This window comes from Leptinotarsa decemlineata, unplaced genomic scaffold, assembly GCF_025532065.1.
Source record: "Leptinotarsa decemlineata unplaced genomic scaffold, Ldec_3_MD MMD2_tig00000035_RagTag_RagTag, whole genome shotgun sequence".
Taxonomy (NCBI): domain Eukaryota; kingdom Metazoa; phylum Arthropoda; class Insecta; order Coleoptera; family Chrysomelidae; genus Leptinotarsa; species Leptinotarsa decemlineata.
The window spans coordinates 19,301,218-19,321,061 of NW_027412540.1; the positions used below are offsets into that span (position 1 = coordinate 19,301,218).

At 34.8% G+C, this 19,844-nt stretch overlaps 2 protein-coding genes across 5 annotated transcripts in view; both read right to left on the reverse strand.

Moving 5' to 3' along the window:
• Window positions 1–530: 530 nt before the first annotated feature.
• wcd (U3 small nucleolar RNA-associated protein 18 homolog wicked) lies at window positions 531–5,555 on the reverse strand. The gene is made up of 2 exons (XM_023165440.2): window positions 4,463–5,555; window positions 531–3,113 (listed from the first exon to the last, which is right to left on the reverse strand). Exons 1-2 carry the CDS (start codon window positions 5,472–5,474, stop codon window positions 2,626–2,628), a joined length of 1,500 nt encoding a protein of 499 aa, XP_023021208.2. The 5' UTR covers window positions 5,475–5,555; the 3' UTR covers window positions 531–2,625.
• A 2,024-nt stretch (window positions 5,556–7,579) lies between these two features.
• Window positions 7,580–19,844, reverse strand: part of LOC111506585 (discoidin domain-containing receptor 2) — an 842,991-nt gene continuing 830,726 nt past the window's right edge. For all 4 annotated transcript variants that reach the window (XM_074171999.1, XM_074171996.1, XM_074171997.1 and 1 more), the window contains 3 exons: window positions 17,986–18,078; window positions 14,518–14,659; window positions 7,580–12,990 (listed from right to left, as the gene is read on the reverse strand). In XM_074171999.1, coding sequence (XP_074028100.1) covers window positions 12,679–12,990; window positions 14,518–14,659; window positions 17,986–18,078 — 547 coding nt within the window. In that variant the 3' untranslated portion in view covers window positions 7,580–12,678. The remainder of the gene's footprint in view (window positions 12,991–14,517; window positions 14,660–17,985; window positions 18,079–19,844) is intronic.

Sequence of the window (19,844 nt, forward strand, 5' to 3'; positions counted from 1 at the left end):
CAGTACACCTCGAACTTCACTGTTTAAGAACTATTTCTAGAAAACTGCGTTTATGTGGAATAAACTTCCTGAAAACGTTTTTCCAAATGAATTCAACCTTGAGCAATTCAAATCCAATGTAAATCGTTACTTTGCACAGGTCTTTTGATTTGTCTTTAAAAAAAATTGCTCATCAAATGTATGAAGCCCATGAAATTTGAATATTCACCTTATTTTTTTAACAGTCCCCGTATACTGCCGATCTACCGGAACCGAAGTTATCATCTTTATTATTTTTGATAAATTTACTCAAATTCATTCGTTTGGCAGGCTAGGTCCTAATCTTCCATAAAAAAAGCGATATTATTGGTGGGATTACTAAAGTATAGGTTAATAATCTCCTATAACGCGGCAGCTGATTAACGAAAAAAAAAACATTTTAAGAACAGAACAGATTTTTAAACGCTTATTATCATTCTATGAAATCGCATAGACTTGGTCCAATGCTTGATTCCATAGCTTTTTAGATAGAATTGAATCAAACTGCAAAATAAACAGAGACGTTATTTTATTCACTTTTTCAAGAGTCAATAAATTATATAATACAAAAATCAAATTTACATGCTACATACATATCTACATCAAATAAACAAGGGTCGCTCCTAAACACTGTTTATTAGTAGTTTACAAAAATAAACTATCAAACTATTTTCAATAACAGAAAAGATGATGAATATTCAACCTACATACTATTTACACCTACAATGTGCAGAATGAATTTGTACCTAACCCAGAATATATACAGTGCATTGCAGATAAAGCCTTTATTTATAAAAATTAAAACACTTTCGAACATATCTAGCATGTTACTAATTCAGCCACGAACTACTATTAGTAATACAATGCAGCTTTCCACTCTCATGATGCTAATGGAACACTATATCTATACCAATAGAATTGGGAATTTATGTGTACTTCGGATGAGTCTCCTCAATAACTTTTCAACTATTATAAAAAAAACAAGGTTTACGAACAGGTTAATTAATAATGTTCTCTTACTTTCTCACTTAACTTCAATAATGAAAGTTGGGTGGCACAAGAAACACTGGCTACAAAGAAGTTATGGAAAAAGGGATTGTGCCTCAATTCAATACGTCACAATCCAATATTATGATTTAAAATAGTATTGAAACAGTTAATAATCATCGACATTACAAAAATTGAATATGAAGTTTTGTCTTTCACTCTTCCTTACTTGTTTCTCTTTGTAATTATATTCAATAAAGATGTGAAGTACAGAAAATTATGGTAGTGTTTTATTTTAACCATTTTATTCAACATAGGAATTTTGGCTACAATTTTCATAGAAGCCACAAAATGATTCCAATATTACTGTATATACAGTAAAATGGGAAGAAAAATGCCCATCTTTGTTTTAAAGCACCTGGCACAACCTGCTGCGTCCATGTCTTCATTCTCTTCACATACATATCATAATATTGATATTTCGATAGATATTCCAATTTTTTATGAAACAAATTTGAAGTATATTAAAAATAATTATAAATCCCTCATATTTGGTTTAATAAAGTATCATTTTATTTCTGAATTTATACTCATAAATTGTACAAGAGTTGCTAAGCCAGTGGGCATTCGAAATTATATTTTCCACCGTCGTATTTTCATGTTGCTTCCATGTGGAGTATACTTGAAATGTAGTTCCAAAAAGTGGGGTATTACAAGCTATTTCAACACAGGGTGAAAATAATACTTGAATGATTTTTTTTCTCAAAAACGTTAAATCAATTTCATCTTTCTTACATTGAAATATTCATTTTCCATTAGAATACGGACAATTTTAGAATTTTCATATTTTGGTAATAACATTTACTTTAAAAAAAATTTATACACCTTACAAAAACAAATACATCTCATGTCTTTTTGATTCTAAGAGAGCACTTTGAAATTCTCAAAGAACTGCATTTTACTAGTTGGTGTTACCAACCACGGGTACAACAATTTCAATTTTTTTTAGAAAAATGTCTTCAATCTCATGGAAATTACAGCTTGTTTTCCTCTTTTGACAATATTTGGGAAAATAAAATTAATATTAAGAGCACACATGCAGTAGTGATATTTGTTAATGGAATACTTCACCAAGAGATGACTAAAACTAAACACTTCAACATCATCTCCTGATGATGCTGAAGTGTTGAAATTTACATTTAGATATAATAATTTTCAGGAAATGCATCTTTATATATTCAAGTTAACCTTATTCAGAACGAAGGTACCACATATATGAAAATTTTTTTTATATATCAATACAATAAATGGTAACAAAATTATCTAAGGATGCAACATTATTGAAAACATTACAGCAAAAAATATTACTATCAAGGTTGAATCAGAAAGCTCAAAAAATAATGAAGCTGAAAAAAAATTTGAATGAAGACTGGCCTATGAATCTATCAATAAAACTGTATCAAAAAAGTAATTTCTTCCTTTCCTTGAAGTGACATTGGATAATTGATCTAATATTTAAGTTTTCAACAATGATGCAACTAAAGTAGGTTATATTACATGTAATGGTTAGAATTGATATCGTCCTGAATTAAAAAATCTTACAACCACAATTACATGAAATTAATAGTTCTGGAAATGTTTTAGTCTGTATAATGAAACCGTAGACTTCCTATTACCGAAAGAAATGTATCCGCTTCCAGGAGAAAAGTTCAACACATTAATATGACCCATTTTTGTTTGGAAATTTGGAAAATTATTAAAAACTGTACCAGAACCTATGTGGAACAGTTTAACAGCATTTTGTATTTCAGTAGAAGCGAATGCCAGGATCTCAGAAGAAGGGTTGAACTTCAAGTCTTTCACGCTAGTAGTTAAATTCATTATCGTTTTTCTAGGTTTTGGTATATTAGACTGCAAAACATCCTCCATGTTATAGAGGTTCACGACACCCTGAGCAGAACCTGCTGCTAAGTATTGATTCGAAGAAGATATTGCTAAGGTGGTTCCCTGAAGACATCCTTCGTCGGTGAATTTGTGAATCACTCGTCTCATATTCATATCCCACACTGTAACTTCCCCAGTGTCACCATGACCAAACAATAAATTCCCTGAAAAGAAGGAGAAATATTCAAAAGGCAAATTGTGATGATACTAAACCTCTCCCATAGGAACAGGTATAGAAAGGGACCCTATTGTTTCAGAAAAAAGGGTGAGAGAGTTTGAATGGAGAGAGAAGTTTACGTGATGGAGGATATTTTCAAAATAAATCTTATTGAAGCATCACTATCAGATGCAATAACTCTATTTCACATGATCAGGCTGTGAAACTAGGTGCATCGTAAGATAAAAACCTGAACTTCTGCTATTTCTATCTTTCTTACATTTTTTTATAAACTACCGAAATTATTTGAACAGGTAGGAAGTTATACCATATTTCACTACTTTGGTTTTTAGTCTCGTGTTCTCGGTAGGCAGTTAATAACTCCGCGAACCACCTAGAGAGCATCATGACTATTCGTAGTTCGTCAGCCATGTAACATTGCAGAATAATTCCTATTCAACTAGATTATTTCTATTGAGAAAAATATCTGAATGAGGGACAATTGACCGTTATCAAAATTTATTAGTGTGTGTGTAGGTAATATATATTTGAATATCTAATATATATTTTTGTCAAAAGAAAATAGAAAATAAGGTGAGTAAGTTTCTTCAGTTATTTTTTTTGTTGTCAATGGCATCAACTGCTACACAGTCATTTGCCTCGTGTTCTGGGTAGGTTATATAAATATATATCCCCAATCCACCCGGGCATTATCATGGATAATTGCAATTACTTCAGCCTTGTAAGCAGAATTAACCCAACCAACTATAAAAATTGTCTTGAAAAGCTAGATTTTAACTTATGACCGTTAGATCACAAGTTGGGTCTACTACCACTTGCGCCAATTCCTCACTTTCAGTGATGTTAAATGCGCATTCAAGTCAACCAATGTTAGGTAGGTCTAAAGTGACTGGGTCTATTCGACCCTCCACCGCAACCCATAAGGGTTTATTGTTGCTCACACCTATTCACACCCGGCCAAATAAACCCAGCTACGGATCTGCCGAACTCTAAGAACCTGATTCGGCCCCCAGCGGGGCAGGCACAAAGTATATGCTCTGCCGTTTCATTATTTTCCAGACAGAGGCAACACACACTGTCTTCCAACAGTCCAAGTCTATGCATATGATGATTCAAATGACAGTGACCTGTAAGAAGGCCTGTTAGACATCATAGTTTATCCCTACTGTAGTCCAACCAATGGTAATCAAATGGATCAATGAGTGAAAACACCACTAAATGCACATTTGACAACCGAAGTAATGTCCATACCTAAATGTTGACTCTTAACTATAAACATTTTTTATAGAAATATCTCAATTAATAATTAAATAAACAGTAATAAAATCAACATACCTGTAGGGTTATAAGCAAGAGCAGATACTTCAGAGTCTTGTTTCAAAAGCCCTATTTGTTCTTTGGAACCAGATGAAAGCAGATGTACTTCTCCCCATTTTCCTGTAGCTGCTATACACTGGTTATTTGGTGAAACGATGAAATTTTTGAACTGAGTCAATCCTTGGGGCAGTTTGATCTTCAAGGACTTACCAGCAAGCAGATCGTAACTAAAAATATGAGACTTTCTAGAGCCTAGGAGAGCTTCTTCCCCATTTTTTGTAAATTTTGCACAAATGATTGGATATCTCTCAAAAGCTACGCTATGCAATTTATTATTGCGTTTACCATCCACTGCGAATAAACTAGCAATGCCACTATTGCCTGCAGCTAATGCCACACTGTACGATGGATGAAATTCAATAGAATTAATGTAGGGTCCTTCAGAATAAGTTTCACAATTCAGGTCTTTAACTTTTTTGAACTCTAGCAGATTAGGAGGCAACAGATCTTTAGAACCCTTCTTTAAGAAACCACAACTTTGCAGTATTTCTTCATCTGAGTCTGATTCGGAGTGTTTACGTTTGTTGAGAGAAGCCCACTTTGGAGTACCGACAACAGCCTGAAACTTCTGCTTAAGCAAGTTAGAGTACTGGTTACTGCGGCTGTTGATACCTCCGGAAGGTAGTCTTCGTCCTTGGGCGTCCAATGCTTGTCCCACTTCAATTCCATCATCGTCTTCATCAGTCCAAGCAGGTTTACGTATATTCTCATCACTGTCGTTACTGTCATCTTCGCCTACTCCAGAATCAATGTTCGAGTGCGAAGGGCCGGCTTCTTGCTCGGCTTCTTCGAGACATTGCAGAAAACTTGTGGATCCTCCAAAAAGGATATGTGACAAATGTTCTTCTTCAGCTTGAGCTTTCTCATCAAACGGTCGGAATTTCGATTTAGGAACATCTATCTCATATTCTACATCTTCTCTGGCTTCAACATCATGTTTACGTTTTTTATTTTGTTTTACTTTCGGCATTTTTAGTAAGATATAAGTCAATCAATATAACAGGAAACAAAAAAGCAGACAAAAGACAGAAATTGAGAAAACCAGAAAATTGAGACTTTCTTCTTCTTCTTTTTCCATCAATAGCTTCAGCTGCTAGGGCTATCCAGCCAGGAGTTCCAGGATCATGTTGCTTCTACAGGTGGAACCCACACTAAAGTGGATCTGAGTTGGACTCAAACCCCACCGGTTTTGCGCTATAACAAAGTTCGACTGTAGTTTGAGGTCATTTAACAAGCAATGTCCGCCTGCACTAAAGTGTAAGCACTAATGTGAGGTGATGCACTACGGTTACGTGTATGGACACTACGATCAGGTCATAATTGGCGAAGCACTGCATGCGAGCGAAACTGCCATTCTTCTTCTTATTTCCCGTCTTTCCGGACTTATTATCAAAGTCAAATATCCAGTTTCGATGAACAGAAAAACAATTTCGAAATAATTCATATAAGAAGGAGGACTTAATACGTCTTAATACGACTTAATGAATGAGATTTGAATGAAGTTATTCTTGACTAATTGAATAAATGCAAATTTAAATTCTGGTTAACGACTGAAAGTAATATGTAGCATATGGCAGGATGTATATAACTGGATGTTTAGTCAAAAATATGTTCAAATAACAAACTTACTCTGGGAAAGGTTTTCATATAATAGTAGTTTCGAATTTCGTGTAATTCAATGTTTATATGGAGATAACTGTTTCGAGAGGGTTTTTTTTTCAGTTTGTGTCTGAAAGTTACTTCTTTGATCTACACATCTTTGTATATAATTAGTTTTTTGAAATCGATTGATTTCTACCTTTCTTTGGAAGATTCCTAGATTTTTTTGTGGATGGAGAAGTAGAAGTAGAAAGGTGTACTTCTTCTCGCACCTGAAGAATACTTTCAAAGGGAAGGAGCACGCCGAAAGAGAATTAGAGAAGGCCATACGACCCGACCCAAGAAAGACACAAGTACAGCTAGATTTGCGAAGAATAAAAACTCAAAGTCGTTTCTACAATTTAATATCACCATCAGATGTTAGAGCGGTAAAACCATTAATAAGTACATGTTTCGAACCTATATAGGTTCATCATCAGCTAATATTTTAAATTCTACAATAAAAGAAGAACAACGTAATACTAGTTAATACAATAATGCAATAAAAATACTTATACATGGAGAAGGAAGTATTTTACTTTATTTTATAACGGAGAAAAGAAAATTAATTTATATTATCAATGAAACAAATAGTCACCATGACATATTGATAATGAAGAAATATTTTTAATATAGTAGAAAAAAATAGAAATTTTTATCACATCATATTTCTCAGTAAATGAACAAGAGGAGAAACACCACATAGAAATTGACTCGTGTTCTAAGTAAACAGATCCCATACCATCTATACATGCCATCTTGTTACAAATTGGGGGTTTATGGAAGATTAGGGAAGGGGGGAAGTTTAGTTAAAATTAAGAGAATTGAAAAACTTTTGGCAATCGAAGTGTACTTGTTCATTAAGAGATATGACATAAGGGTTAAATAATAGCAGAATCAATTTCAAAACTTTCAAGTAAATTAAGTAAAGTTCCTTTTTGGCAGACGTGTAAAATATCTAAATCAGAATCAATATAAAACTATGCTTGTAATTAAGAATGTGGTTAGAAAATTAACTTTTGTGTTATGATCATCTAAGTTTAATTTCTGAAATTGTCAATTAATTTAACATGATCAAGAACTCTTGTTTTAATTTTTCTGCCACTTTGTCCGACATCTGAGGTAGAGTTTATTGTATTCGTTTGTAGGACTAAACTGCAGTAACGTTGGTTACAAATACAAGTGATATAAAAAAAAGGAAGTTTCAATTCTCATTTTTCATGATGATCCCCTACCACCCCTACTACATAGTAAACGGTTACATCCGTGAGTTTATAACCTGAAACTTTCAATCTACATTTAGGATTTTCAAAGAACAGTCCTATTTCTGTAGTATACTTAGACATTTATGTGAGAAATATTTGATAAGGCTTATTGCCAAGTTGTTCTTAGGGTGATAACAGGTTTGCAGGGATTTTCAATAAAATTCAATTATGGTTAATATCATGTGTCATTTATTTGTCCAACTGTAATAAATAAACATATGTATTTACAGAAAACACACAATTTGACACATGTAATGAAAATCGAAATAATCTTATTTGTGATATGTATTTAATCAAACACCTATATAAAAATGTCCACATGAGAAAGATCGTTTTTCTTACACAGTATAAACAGTGAATAAATGCCTATTTCACAATGAAATTGTTTTTTTTGGAGATGTGCCTCCGTTCCACAAAAGTATAATTGCACAAAATAGATGAGGCTCTAAAGTTTTGCACAAAGAAGCTGTAAAGTGGTGCAACATAGAATAATTTGAACTGCCAGCTTTAAGAGTGATTTTGCCTTCATTACTAATGTTCTCGCTATAAGCATGAGTTCTTATTCACGCACTTGATTGTCTCGTGCTTTTGAAAATAAATTACTAACAGTTTTGCAAAGTTTTGCCATCATAATTACATTACTATTTAGGTGGTACTTTAATGTCACTTTCCGTGAAACCAACAAATATATTTAAGGATTTTTTTATCAATGTCCACGGTATACATAATTATAATATGACCTTTCAACAAGAAGCTTCATAGAAAATACATTACTAGTTGAACCTTACAATAGTATATTAGATTCATGTCTAAAAATAATCATGCCTGTATACATCCTTGGTACATTATGAGTAATCCCATAGACTTATTTTACTTTCAATATATACAAGATTTTATTTACAAGGAAAAAGGTGGAAGGAAATTTACAATACAGTAAAATTGTTCCAATGTTTTACATAGAAATACAAAGCTCTTTTAAATTAATTACTGTCCCTTCTTCAAACGTGAACTCTCTTGCTTTTCTTAGAATTATGTAACTGAAACACTAGCTATAACATTCAAAATTATAACAGCCATACAGGGTGATCAAATGATGCCTTTTTTCCTAACTCTTAGACCGTTCCGTTCATTTTCAGTGACGAAAAAAAAATAATTGAAATAAGTTGTAGGTCAAATGACAATTTCTTCAAAAGATCTTTCAATTATTTTCATTATGTATGATGCTCCAAATATAAACCTTTCATATCTCAATAGTTATCGAATTTAATTTGCAATTATAGAACATGTAGAATTTTCAATAAATCTTTGCCGAAAAATAAATCCAAATGAGGCCTTCTCTCTGGCTGATCTACTCATTATTTTTGAATTTTTTAATGAATGTACTAATCCAGTAGCGCTCAATCACTAAGGTCTTTCAATTTTTTGAGCATCGTTCACAGTATTTTCAATTTTAATGAATTAATGGTAGAGTGATACCCGAGCATGTGGATTGTTCTGGAAAGTTTCTCCAATAGTAACAGTCAAAAAGACAAAATAATATATGGACATATAGATATATTAATATATCTGAACGTGAAATAGTGAGTGTTATACAAAAATATATCAGTATTGGGGATTTGTCCACTCTAATAAATTTTATGTAGAATCTAGCTGAGTACCTAGTAATTGAAAAAGTGTATGTAATTTCAGAGGGTACTTGGATACTCATTGAAAATGGCAGATAAAAATTATAATTTTGAAAATGAAGTGTCATTAGAAAATTGAAATTAAAAAAAGAAGTCAAGATAACAAGACCAATAAAAAATAAATTTGTGTTTGTCATCTGAAAACCTGAATTGTTTTATGAGAAGCGCATGTAGAGGAGTTCATGTAGAGGAATGATTTTCAGTGAAATATTTTTGTCTCTATCAAGTTAGATTCAAGTTCAGTATTGATCGAAATTTCATAAATGAACACCCATCAACTAAAAAGTAGCTTACAGTATATTTACATAACGCCCCTAATGAAATTCAGGGATATTGTTCAAGGTAAGTACTGAAACTAAACAAATCAACCAAAACCATAGGCAGTCATTTTTTGCACGTACACAGAAAAGGAAATATATTTGCGAAAAGGACAAGCAGCCCTATTGCTCATACAATATTATACTCTCGAGTTTATTTTCGTTCAGTCCATGAAAGTGGACAAAATCTTTGATACTTTGAGAAATTTGTAACAAAAAATCTCTGTTTTGATAGTTTTAGATTCGTATCTCGGCACGGTATGTCACGTTGATTTGTTGATTCACCCTGTTAGTAAGACAATCCTCAGTCCTCACACGGAATTATACGAAAGTATATTTCACAAGGAAAAATGAGACGGTATTTTGCAAATTCTGTAATATTGTGCTGAGAGTTTCATCTCACTAGATAATGGAAATATTATGTTTAATGGGAACGTCACTTGCTTTGAAATATGTTGAGTCCGAGTCCATGATTGATTTTGAAGTTTATGCCGAAGGAGAGATACTTGATAAAAAACTTGAATTGATTACTTTCATTTACTTTCAATACATCCAGTTTATAGTCAACGATAGCGAGATGAAAACTAATGTCACCACTACAGTAAAATTTATTGTATTAGCTCTTGACTGATGAAGTGGAGCATTTCCAATAGAAAGGAAGAAGAAAAAAAATTGACTTATTTTGGAAAGGTATTGGTGGCTTGTTAAACAATTTTAATGATTCCTTTTCTTTCATTCATGAGTTTATAATATAAAATATACCAGTTTTATGCATTACTCACTCTGTAAAGACAAGGGGAAAGACTTTTTTGAAACATACAGCGAAAAGAAATTTTGGAAAATATGTATTAACTGTAACCTAACGAAGATACTTTTGTTGTGAAATGAATTACAAAAATCAAGAATTCGGATAATTGTTCCAGTGAATGGAATGCCGCCACAAAGTACATTTCAATTATTTCAATTTGTTCAAATGATTCAGAACTATATGAAAACTTGAAATGAATGATGCAACATTTTATTTACCTACTTCAAGAAAAGCAAAGTGTATGCATATGACTTCGACGTTTTTAGTTGCAACAGATTCAATTCTGTAAACGTGTATTATAAATTCGATTTGTGAATACAACTTCTTACCGTATAATATTAGATCCTAATTTCTAAGAAATACTTTTGACTAGAGAAATTTACAATCCCAGTGAATATGGGTAATTGAAAGGATTTAATTTCATTGTAAGTGAACCGCAAGTAGTTTCAACTACTTTTCGAAGGTATGGTACAAAAATGTTAACAAAAAACATCGAGTCTATTTAGGTTTAATCGATATATAATATTTGAGGAAGCACATAATTAAGAGAGAGGTTCCTAATACTAACTAGGAAATTTTTCGAAAAACATTTGCCATCGAAACAAATATGAAAAGTGGATATACATTTTATTTTTCAACAAATCAATTCTAACACATATTCGAATGTGTTTTGTTGTGTAGACATCGATATTTTCGGTATTTATATGAGAAACTGAAAATATTGGATGGTTATTTTCAATAAGTCAACAGAAAATACCTATTATTGTCCTGAAGAACGATGAAAATTTGTTGCAGGGGTCCCAATCCAAGTTTAGAATTTCAGTTTCAAATATGCAGATGAATAGTCAGTGCAATTCAAAAATGAGAAATATATAATGAGAAAAATCCAGAATTTTTTGACTATGAGAAGTACAAGTATAAGTATATTGTTTATTCAAACATGCATTTAGTTCTAACATATTTTCCACAGATTTAAACAATATTAGGGAGGTTTTCATTTATTGGCTATGAATAGCTGATTGAACTTGCTCAATATTATTCATTTATTCGAAAAATGAATATCTTTACTGAAATTTCAGAACGATAATGAAAAAAAAGAAAAGAATATAGCTAAAAATCCTATTCAGACACAATATTCGTAGGTTCTAGGGCAATCAAGTACCGACAGAACATTGAGTATTCATTTATACAAAAAACTTCATTACACACTGTAAGCTGACAAGAATATGAAACATTTTTTATACAATCATTGAGCATATTTCAGGGCTGAGTTTATTTTACATTTTTAATCCTACAACAAATTGTAATTAATGATTTCCTTATGTCTAGCAAATTTTTCGGCAAATGTTTTTCGAACTGATAAACTTTACATTTTTATAGAACGATATGATTAAAATTTGCACGACTATTTGTGCGATATCACAATGGGTTTATAATGTTATAGTGTATACTCGAGCAAAATATTTTTATACTTGTGGAACTGTGCTAATCTGGAAAATCAGCCTCTAAGGCCATTTTTTGTATCCCTAATAAGAGATATTATGTAATTTCTGGGACTTCTGGTGCTTCATTTTGCAAAATGAAGGGCACTAAGCCGTATTTGGATTGCTGCGTGCACCACGTTAACTTAAAGAAAAAGGAATGCAGAATTTATCGACAAAGGAAAAACAAAAATTGCACATGTCAAAAGGGCACTAAGCGGTATAATTGTTAATAATAATTGGATCGATATGTGAAGCACATCAAATAAAAGAGAAAGGAATGAAGAATTTATCGACAAAGAAAAAACAAAGATGGCGCAACATGTTAGAAGGGCACTAAGCCGCATCTTCGTTATTAATAGTCGGCAAAGAGGTTTAGATATTGAATATGCCGACAAAGAAAAAAAAACAAAACGTTATTTGTGTTTCAACAGTTGACGTGTGTTAGAGTGAGAGACGAGGGGCAATGTATGTGTATATGACGTCAGCAAGTGGTAGAGTGGTATCATTCAACCCTCATCTCCGAGTTCAATTTCATCTGATACGACCACCCAAATGATATTTACTCACTTCAACCTGATGGCCAAGGATCTTCCTTGCTGACCAGTTGGAATGACCTTGAGATGTTTGAAATTATACAAAATGAAGCACCATGAGAAAAAGCATTGAATTTTGTCCCAGAAACGGCATAGTAACTCTACTTCCATACCGCCATAAATTTATCAACGTATCCTCGCGAGAGCTAATAAACAATGTTCCAATTCACAACATTTTGCGAATATTCTGGTATACTTCGTTATTTTCCTCGAGTATGAAATAAAAAATAGAACGGGGAACGATAGTTTGCACAGTCTCTTACGCTACAAGTATTACCTGTATGTTGACATTCAAAAATATTTCGAAAGGAAAGATACATCACATACATTTGTAAACTTAAACTGAAATTCCATATAGCAGTCTTATATTCAATTAACACTTGTCTATACTTGCGAATTGGGCATAGGCATATATCCCAAATTTTTTCTCTGCAAGAAAAGATGGATTTCAGAAAAACGTGGTCGGTCCGAAGCGTTTCGTTTCCAGCATTCTCCCATCAAATCGTAAATTTCTCTAGGACAGGCAGAAGGCCTCGGTAGATACCTTTGACATCCATCGTTCTGGTACCAATGGTTACTATTTTCCACTACTTGTTCGCTGGTCAGCTCCGCGTATGGTTGTTGAGTACACAGCATGAGAATTTCCCAAAGAGTAATTGCAAAAGCCCAAACATCGCTTTTCGTAGTTTGCCTCCCCTGGAAATAGGAAATAATAATCACTTTATGAATGATTCCACAATATTCGAAACATGTAATGAAAAGTGAACTTGAGAGTTTTATATCACTATGAAGGGCTCATTTATGGATGTTGGTGACTGCTAGTTTGGTTTGAAAATATATTATAAACAATTTTGTTTAACTGTTTTGTAAACAAGCGGTTCAACAGTTGAACATTTATTCAAACAACTGGACTCAATCTTCGTATTTAGATAGATAGTATTCCGGCAAATTTTGGATAACCGCAAGATTCAATAGTAACAAGTCCCAAATAATTCTTTTTAGATCCAAACTCATAACGATGGAAAATGAACGGTTGATCAACGTATGACATGGGAATGATACTCCATTCCATTTCGAAATGGAATCCCGAAGCATCCATCTCTAGCAACGTACCTACACAGTATGTTCTGGCAAATGTCTGCCGGAAAACAGCTACTTTCCCGGCTAATAACATGCTGAATATTCAATTATATCTAACAGACATTTATGCAGGATATCTCACAGAGGTTAGCCTTGCAGATGTTTCTCGATCATTCAGCAGCAGGACATGTAGATAACCTACAGACCGGTTCCGAGGTATTACCTCATTCATCAGGAAAAATTCTACCCAAACAGCAGTGTGCCTGGGACTCGATTGACTTCAACAACGCGGCTCGACTGAATGTATGAAAGACTGTCAAATAGTAACAACTTCATCTCGTGAACAAAGCTCCAAGCGGGGAAGAAAAAAAATCTGTTTTTCCGTTAATAATTCAATGTCCAGCGTGGTAATACCACGCTGGGGAACTACTTTTCCTGCAGGTTTTTACCAGAACTTACTGGGTAGGTACGTTGGGAGAGATGCATTTTTCGGGATTCCATTTCGAACTATTTATTTTATCATAAACAAATAATGAAAAGTATTGCAAACTCAAACAATGGATAGGTACTTGTGATGCATTGTTAGGAACCTTTGATGTAGTAATAAATATTACTTGAGTTTTTTCCCAACACCAAACCGTTATTTTAACACCTCGACACCAAGCGATCATCTTCAAGAGGAAGATCTTCCTCTTCCTCTTGAAGATGATCATGCACTTGGTGATCAATAGGAATATCTTCCTCTTCCTCTTGAAGATGATCATTTGGTGATCGAAACACGTGTCGAGGTGTTAAAATAACGGTTTGGTGTTGGGAGAAAACTCCAGTAATATTTAATGGATAGGTACCCGATATAAGTACCAATGTGTTCAATAAGTATGTCGAAATTTGCTTCTCCTTGATTTTTTAACCATTTGAATTGTCTTTCTGAAAAATTACTGAATATTTTTCACAAATATAAATACCAAATTTGGTCTGAAAAACTTATAGGTTTCGAGTTTTGCTCCGAATGATAATATTGTATTGAACAGTCACCTCAACTATCTGAACAAACGAGTGTTTGTGTTTCATATGCATGACGGTAATAGCTTAAATAAAAACAGACATAGCAAATAATAGGTACACCATAAGAATAGTACTTACCAAAAGTAAAGCCTCCCATGACATCCACCTTAAGGGCAGCCTTGCCTTAGTATCGCTAATGTAATAATCGTTTTCATATCTATCGCAGTACATCGCATGGTCAGATACTTTCACCGTGAAATTTTTATCTATCACACAATTCCTGGAAAATAAGGTAATTTCGAGATTCTTTATCTTCAAAAGTAATAACAATGATATTTCAAACTACACTATAATTCTAAAATAGTAGGCACTGAATTCCCAGAAATGACTGTTACTGCCTAAATCTGGCGTACGGAAATTATATTGAACAGATGAGAAAAAATGATGATAAAATATATAGAATTAAAACCTTGACAACAATGTTTTCGTTTTTATGCAATAATATTTCTGAGAATTTAGTGCCTATTATTATGGAATTGTACCAAAGCTGCTTTGACTTTTTTTGGGCGAAATTCAATTTTTTAGTTTTTCCAGATTTTTTATCAGAGGAAAGTTCTTATGTATTGGCCTATCTTTGATTTGGAAGGAAATCGTTTCACAAATTAAACTATGAAATCATAGTATTTTATAGAAAACAAACACACAATTAAGTGAAATGAAAACCAAATAACTACTGCAACACCAATTCAATAATCAGCGGTTGTACAATAACGAATAAAGTTCAGGATCAGTTAAACCTCACTTAAACTATAAACTTAGGTAAAATATTGTCATCCATTGTACAATCGAAAGTTAAAACGGGTTTAATAAGGCAAAATTCAACTAACATTCATGAATACGCAAAATACCTAACAAAATACGAAACAGATTTTATGTTGACATTTTCCACAAATTGTACCGCAGTTTCTTCCTGGCTATTCAGATGATATGGTTTATTCAGAAATTCTGCAACAAATTTTACATTCCGTATCATATGACTTACTGTACCGTCATAAACATCAGAAAAGTTATCAGCAGATAGGAGAAAATTTCTAATGGCATATAACGGCAACGGGTCAAAATAGTCCGGAGGTATAATAGCTCCCCAATCGGATCTCCGGGTGGGGTGGGAGCTGATTCAAGGGCACCATCCTGCAGAAGTTATTCGAAAACCGCTATTTCTGACAGTTAGTAGGGTCTTACTAACATCAGTCCACAGGGAAATATCATGATAACTGCAGTTGCTAAAAGGCCCACTAGCAAATTCAAAATCGATTTCTGCAACATCAGAGGACTCAACTCAAATATAAACTCAGTGCACCAACATCTGCAGTCAAATAGTCCTCATATTCTTGCACTCATAGAAGCTTAAGTTTGTGCTTCAACAAACCTCGTCAATTTTCTATATCCCGGCTATGATTTCCTCTCCCGATTTGGAGGTAACTTTGGAATATATCTTTTTATCAGAAGCGATCTCTCCGACGAGAGGAATGCTGGAACCCCAAAACTTTGTTGTTATGTGGTTCAAAATAATATCAACAGAAGGTCACCAAATTCATATGTTGCGTTTATCGACCACCTAGCGATACACAGTATAGGGAACTATTCCCTTCACTTGCAAACACCATTGATTTTCTGTAACTCAATCATCCCAGTGCCGAAATTTCCATATTCGGTGACTTCAATGTCCACAATATAGAATTGCTCAAATTAACGAATATCAACGACGAACACGGTCGCGAAGCTGACGCTTTTGCAATAAGCAGCGGACATACTCAGATTATAAATGAGGCAACCAGGATTCCTGACCGTGATGAAGAATATGCTAGTCTTTTGGATCTATACCTAACAACCAATCCAGAAATTTACACAGTCACCGTAATGTCTTCACTAGGATATTCTGACCACAAACTCATTTCAGTGTTGAGTGAATTACCGATAAATATTGGGGAATAATATAAGCCGCAAAGTTTGGCATTACAGATCAGCTAAATTTCCCCTGGCTAGATATTTGTTTCAGCTCTAAAGATCCATCAACCTGAAGTCACGAAAGTTATTCTATCATCCATCGATGCATATATTCCAGTGGCGCAAAAATCTCAGTGCCGAAAACCGAACCAGGTTTATCGATGCTCGCAACCCCGTGGGTTGGGCTACCTATCGGGCGCGTACCCAGGTGGTGGATAGGGGAACGGCCAGGGTACTGGAGGCCCTGTCCGTGAAGCCAATGTTGCCTTACAGATGGGGTCGCCAGACTCCTGATCAATGGAAGAAATAAGTAGGGTGAGGGGAACTAAAGCCCCCAAAAGCCTTTGCAAAACATGCCACCGTGGACCAGCCTACCCAAACTAAAGTGTAAGGAATCGTGCCGGCAGCTGAATGGCCGCAGGTGATAAGCGGTCACGAACGATCCCATTGGGGAACTGGGCGGAACCTCATTGTAATCACCCTACCTCTGGTAATGTGGGGTTCTGCCAGAGGTGACTAACTCTTCCCTTGCTACTCGCGGGAATAAACATGAATGAAACAACGGAAATAACAAAAACACAAACCAATCTCAAGGCTGGATAGAAGTGCTCACCTCAATCTGAGACGGTGGCTGGGGATCTACCGCTTGGAATGAGGCTGGACATAGCAGATCACCTCCAACAGCAAAGGCACTTCCTGCGGCGGGCGCCAAGAGCTCCGCCTTGAATAAAGGCAAGGAACCGGCTGCCCCTGCAGGAAAGCTCCCTCACTTGTGCACCTCCACGGAGGGAACCCCAAGAAGGTTGAAGAAGCCGCGCAACGACACTAATATCGCTGCACCTTCCAAAACCTTCGCGGAGGCCACCGTGAAACACCTCAAGGTTGCCAAAGACAGTGTGTGGTCGGCAAGTCTTGGCATACTCCTGCCAATATAAAGGAGATGTCTCCTAGTGACCTGTTCACCTTCCTGGAAAGGACAGGATGGTCGATGACCTAGGAGGACAACTCCTCGGGAGGATGTACAATGGGTCACATGTGGCCTAAGTGCTGTGAGTCTACACTCACCCTCCCTACTCTTAAGATACCAGATACTTGCACGTGTTGTTGAATGCTTTATTAAGGATCATATATAACAATGGCAATCTCGCAACAGCTGCAAACTTAGGACAAATGAAAGCAAAGGACTCTACAATCAGAGAATTAGGGATCAATTGCTTGCCAATCCCAACGGGTCTAGGTCCTTCTGGTCGGTAGCTGAAGCTGTAAATCAGAACTTTACAAAATCCACAACTCCACCACTAACACAAGCGAAGGGTTCAATTGCAACAACAGCCATAGAAAAAGCAATATCTCTGTCAAGTTGTTGTATAGGAGTAATGTGTATGGACTTTTTTCTAAAGAAATGAATGGAGAACAGAGCTCCAAAATCTTTACTGTTTGACGTTTTCTACTTGATACTGTTCAAGTGAGTCTATGATGAATGTAACATTCGGCATTCAAAAAAATATTCTCTACACTTTTCCCTTAACATTAATTTTGAACACATGAATGAATAATTCATAGTGATGAACCAGATGCAACTATTATGAAAATACTCACCTAGCTGCTAAATCTCTGTGCACCAAATCTAAACTCTCCAAATACTTCATTCCAGATGCAACCTGTGTCGCTACGTATATCAGACATCCATAACTGAAAAGAAGAGAAAAAGTGGAAAATTAAATATGGATTAAAGCACGTCCATAACATCGCGAAATAATTTTTTCCCGAGTTTGCCGACATTAAAAAGCAAAAGTAAACGAGAGTGGAAAATCACTCTGGGAGAATGTTTCATAATGCGCAAAGTTTTATAGATATTAAATTGAAAACTCCCTTTGAGGTGCCAGTTCAAAAGAAGTAACTCGCCTCTGATGGATATACGAGTAATGTTTTCATTTCACGGACGATAGCAAATTGGTTTTTTTGGTAGTTGAATTCGCAAAATTGAAAGGAGTCTACAGCGGAGATGAAGGAAAAATCGAAAGGTAGAATGGAGTTTGCCTTTCGATCAAAATTGCCTGTAACTCTTTGAACGATTCTGTTCTTCATTATAGGCGCTGTTTGATGATTTGAACGATTATTGTCGATATAAGGGTGAGTTTCCATTTTCATATTTCAGTTAATATCTGTCCTATCATTGGTGCTGTTCTATTTTTTTCAAATTTCAGTTTTTTGACACCTTTCAGCTTATATAATATCGTTTGTTTAAAGGCGATTGACAATGTTTCGTGATGAATTTCATTAGTTTGGACTTCCATTGTCTGATATTATATAATGATTTATATGATGATTTGAAATCCCTGAAATAACTAAAAAAGAAGAATTGAAAATTAAAGAAGAAGAATAAAAATGAATATCTGAAAAAACAATTATATCAAACAAAAAACCTGAAATGAAATAATAGTGAAATAAAATAAGTGAAAATGGAACAAATTGAACAAAAAATAAATAAAATAAAATAAAAAATTGAGAGATTCCAAGCCAAGTTAATTCACGACGTTTCGATTGTTAGTATCCACAATTGTCTTCGGGTGATGACTGGACCGATTCCTCCGCGAGCTGACTATTTATATGTCATTTGAGTACTTTTACTTATCTCTGCTTTCCTTTTTCCGTTTCACTGGTTTAGTGGGAGATGACCGTTTGGCGGGAGTTGGCCATTTTTCGTTTGATTATGGGTTTCCATATGTTTTGTATGTCTACGCTAGCTTGGCTGAATATATTGATGGATAACATGTATGCGGCTTCTTTGAATTTCCTCCTAAACCAATGTTCCTCTTTGTGTATTTGGGGGCATTCGATGTTGTGTTGATGGGTCCAAACATGTTCTGCTATTCCTGATTTGCTGGTTTCCCCTCGCTGTGTGTGTTTCTTGTGCTCGGCAATGCGAACATTCAATGGCCTCTTAATTTCACCGATATTGGATTTTTCGCACTCACAGGGTATCCGGTAAATGCAATTCTTGGAATCGCAGTTCTTGTTTAGTGGCCTGGTTTTTGTGAGGCTGCTACGGATAGTGTTTCCGGATCTGAAGCAGGTTCTGATGTTGTATTTGGATCCAATTCTTCGTATCTTTTCCGATAATCCTCTGATGTAGGGAAGTGCAAGCACTGGTTGTGACGGCTTCTCTTCCTTTCAGGGCTCCTGCTGTCTTTTAGCCAAAGTCTGTTCCACCATCGCTTTGGAGTAGCCATTTCGTTGAAGATCATTTTTGGTGATGTCTAGTTCCTTCTCGAGACTTTCCTTCGTATAACAAAGTCCGAAAGCACGGTCTAATAAAGTTTTGATGATTCCTTTTTTGGTCGATTGATGGTGGTTGGCCTCGTAGTTCAGATACTGTCCCGTGTGAGTGGGTTTTCGGTATACAGATGTTTCCCACTTAGTGTCGCTCCTCTTCACCAATACGTTCAAGAATGGCA

Bases quoted from the DNA above. Each gene is read 5' to 3' on its own strand.
- wcd (XM_023165440.2), bottom strand. From the start codon at position 5,474: ATGCCGAAAGTAAAACAAAATAAAAAACGTAAACATGATGTTGAAGCC. The intron at 3,114-4,462 runs GTATGTTGATTT...CCTTCTTTTCAG, and splicing joins TCTTGCTTATAACCCTACAG to GGAATTTATTGTTTGGTCAT.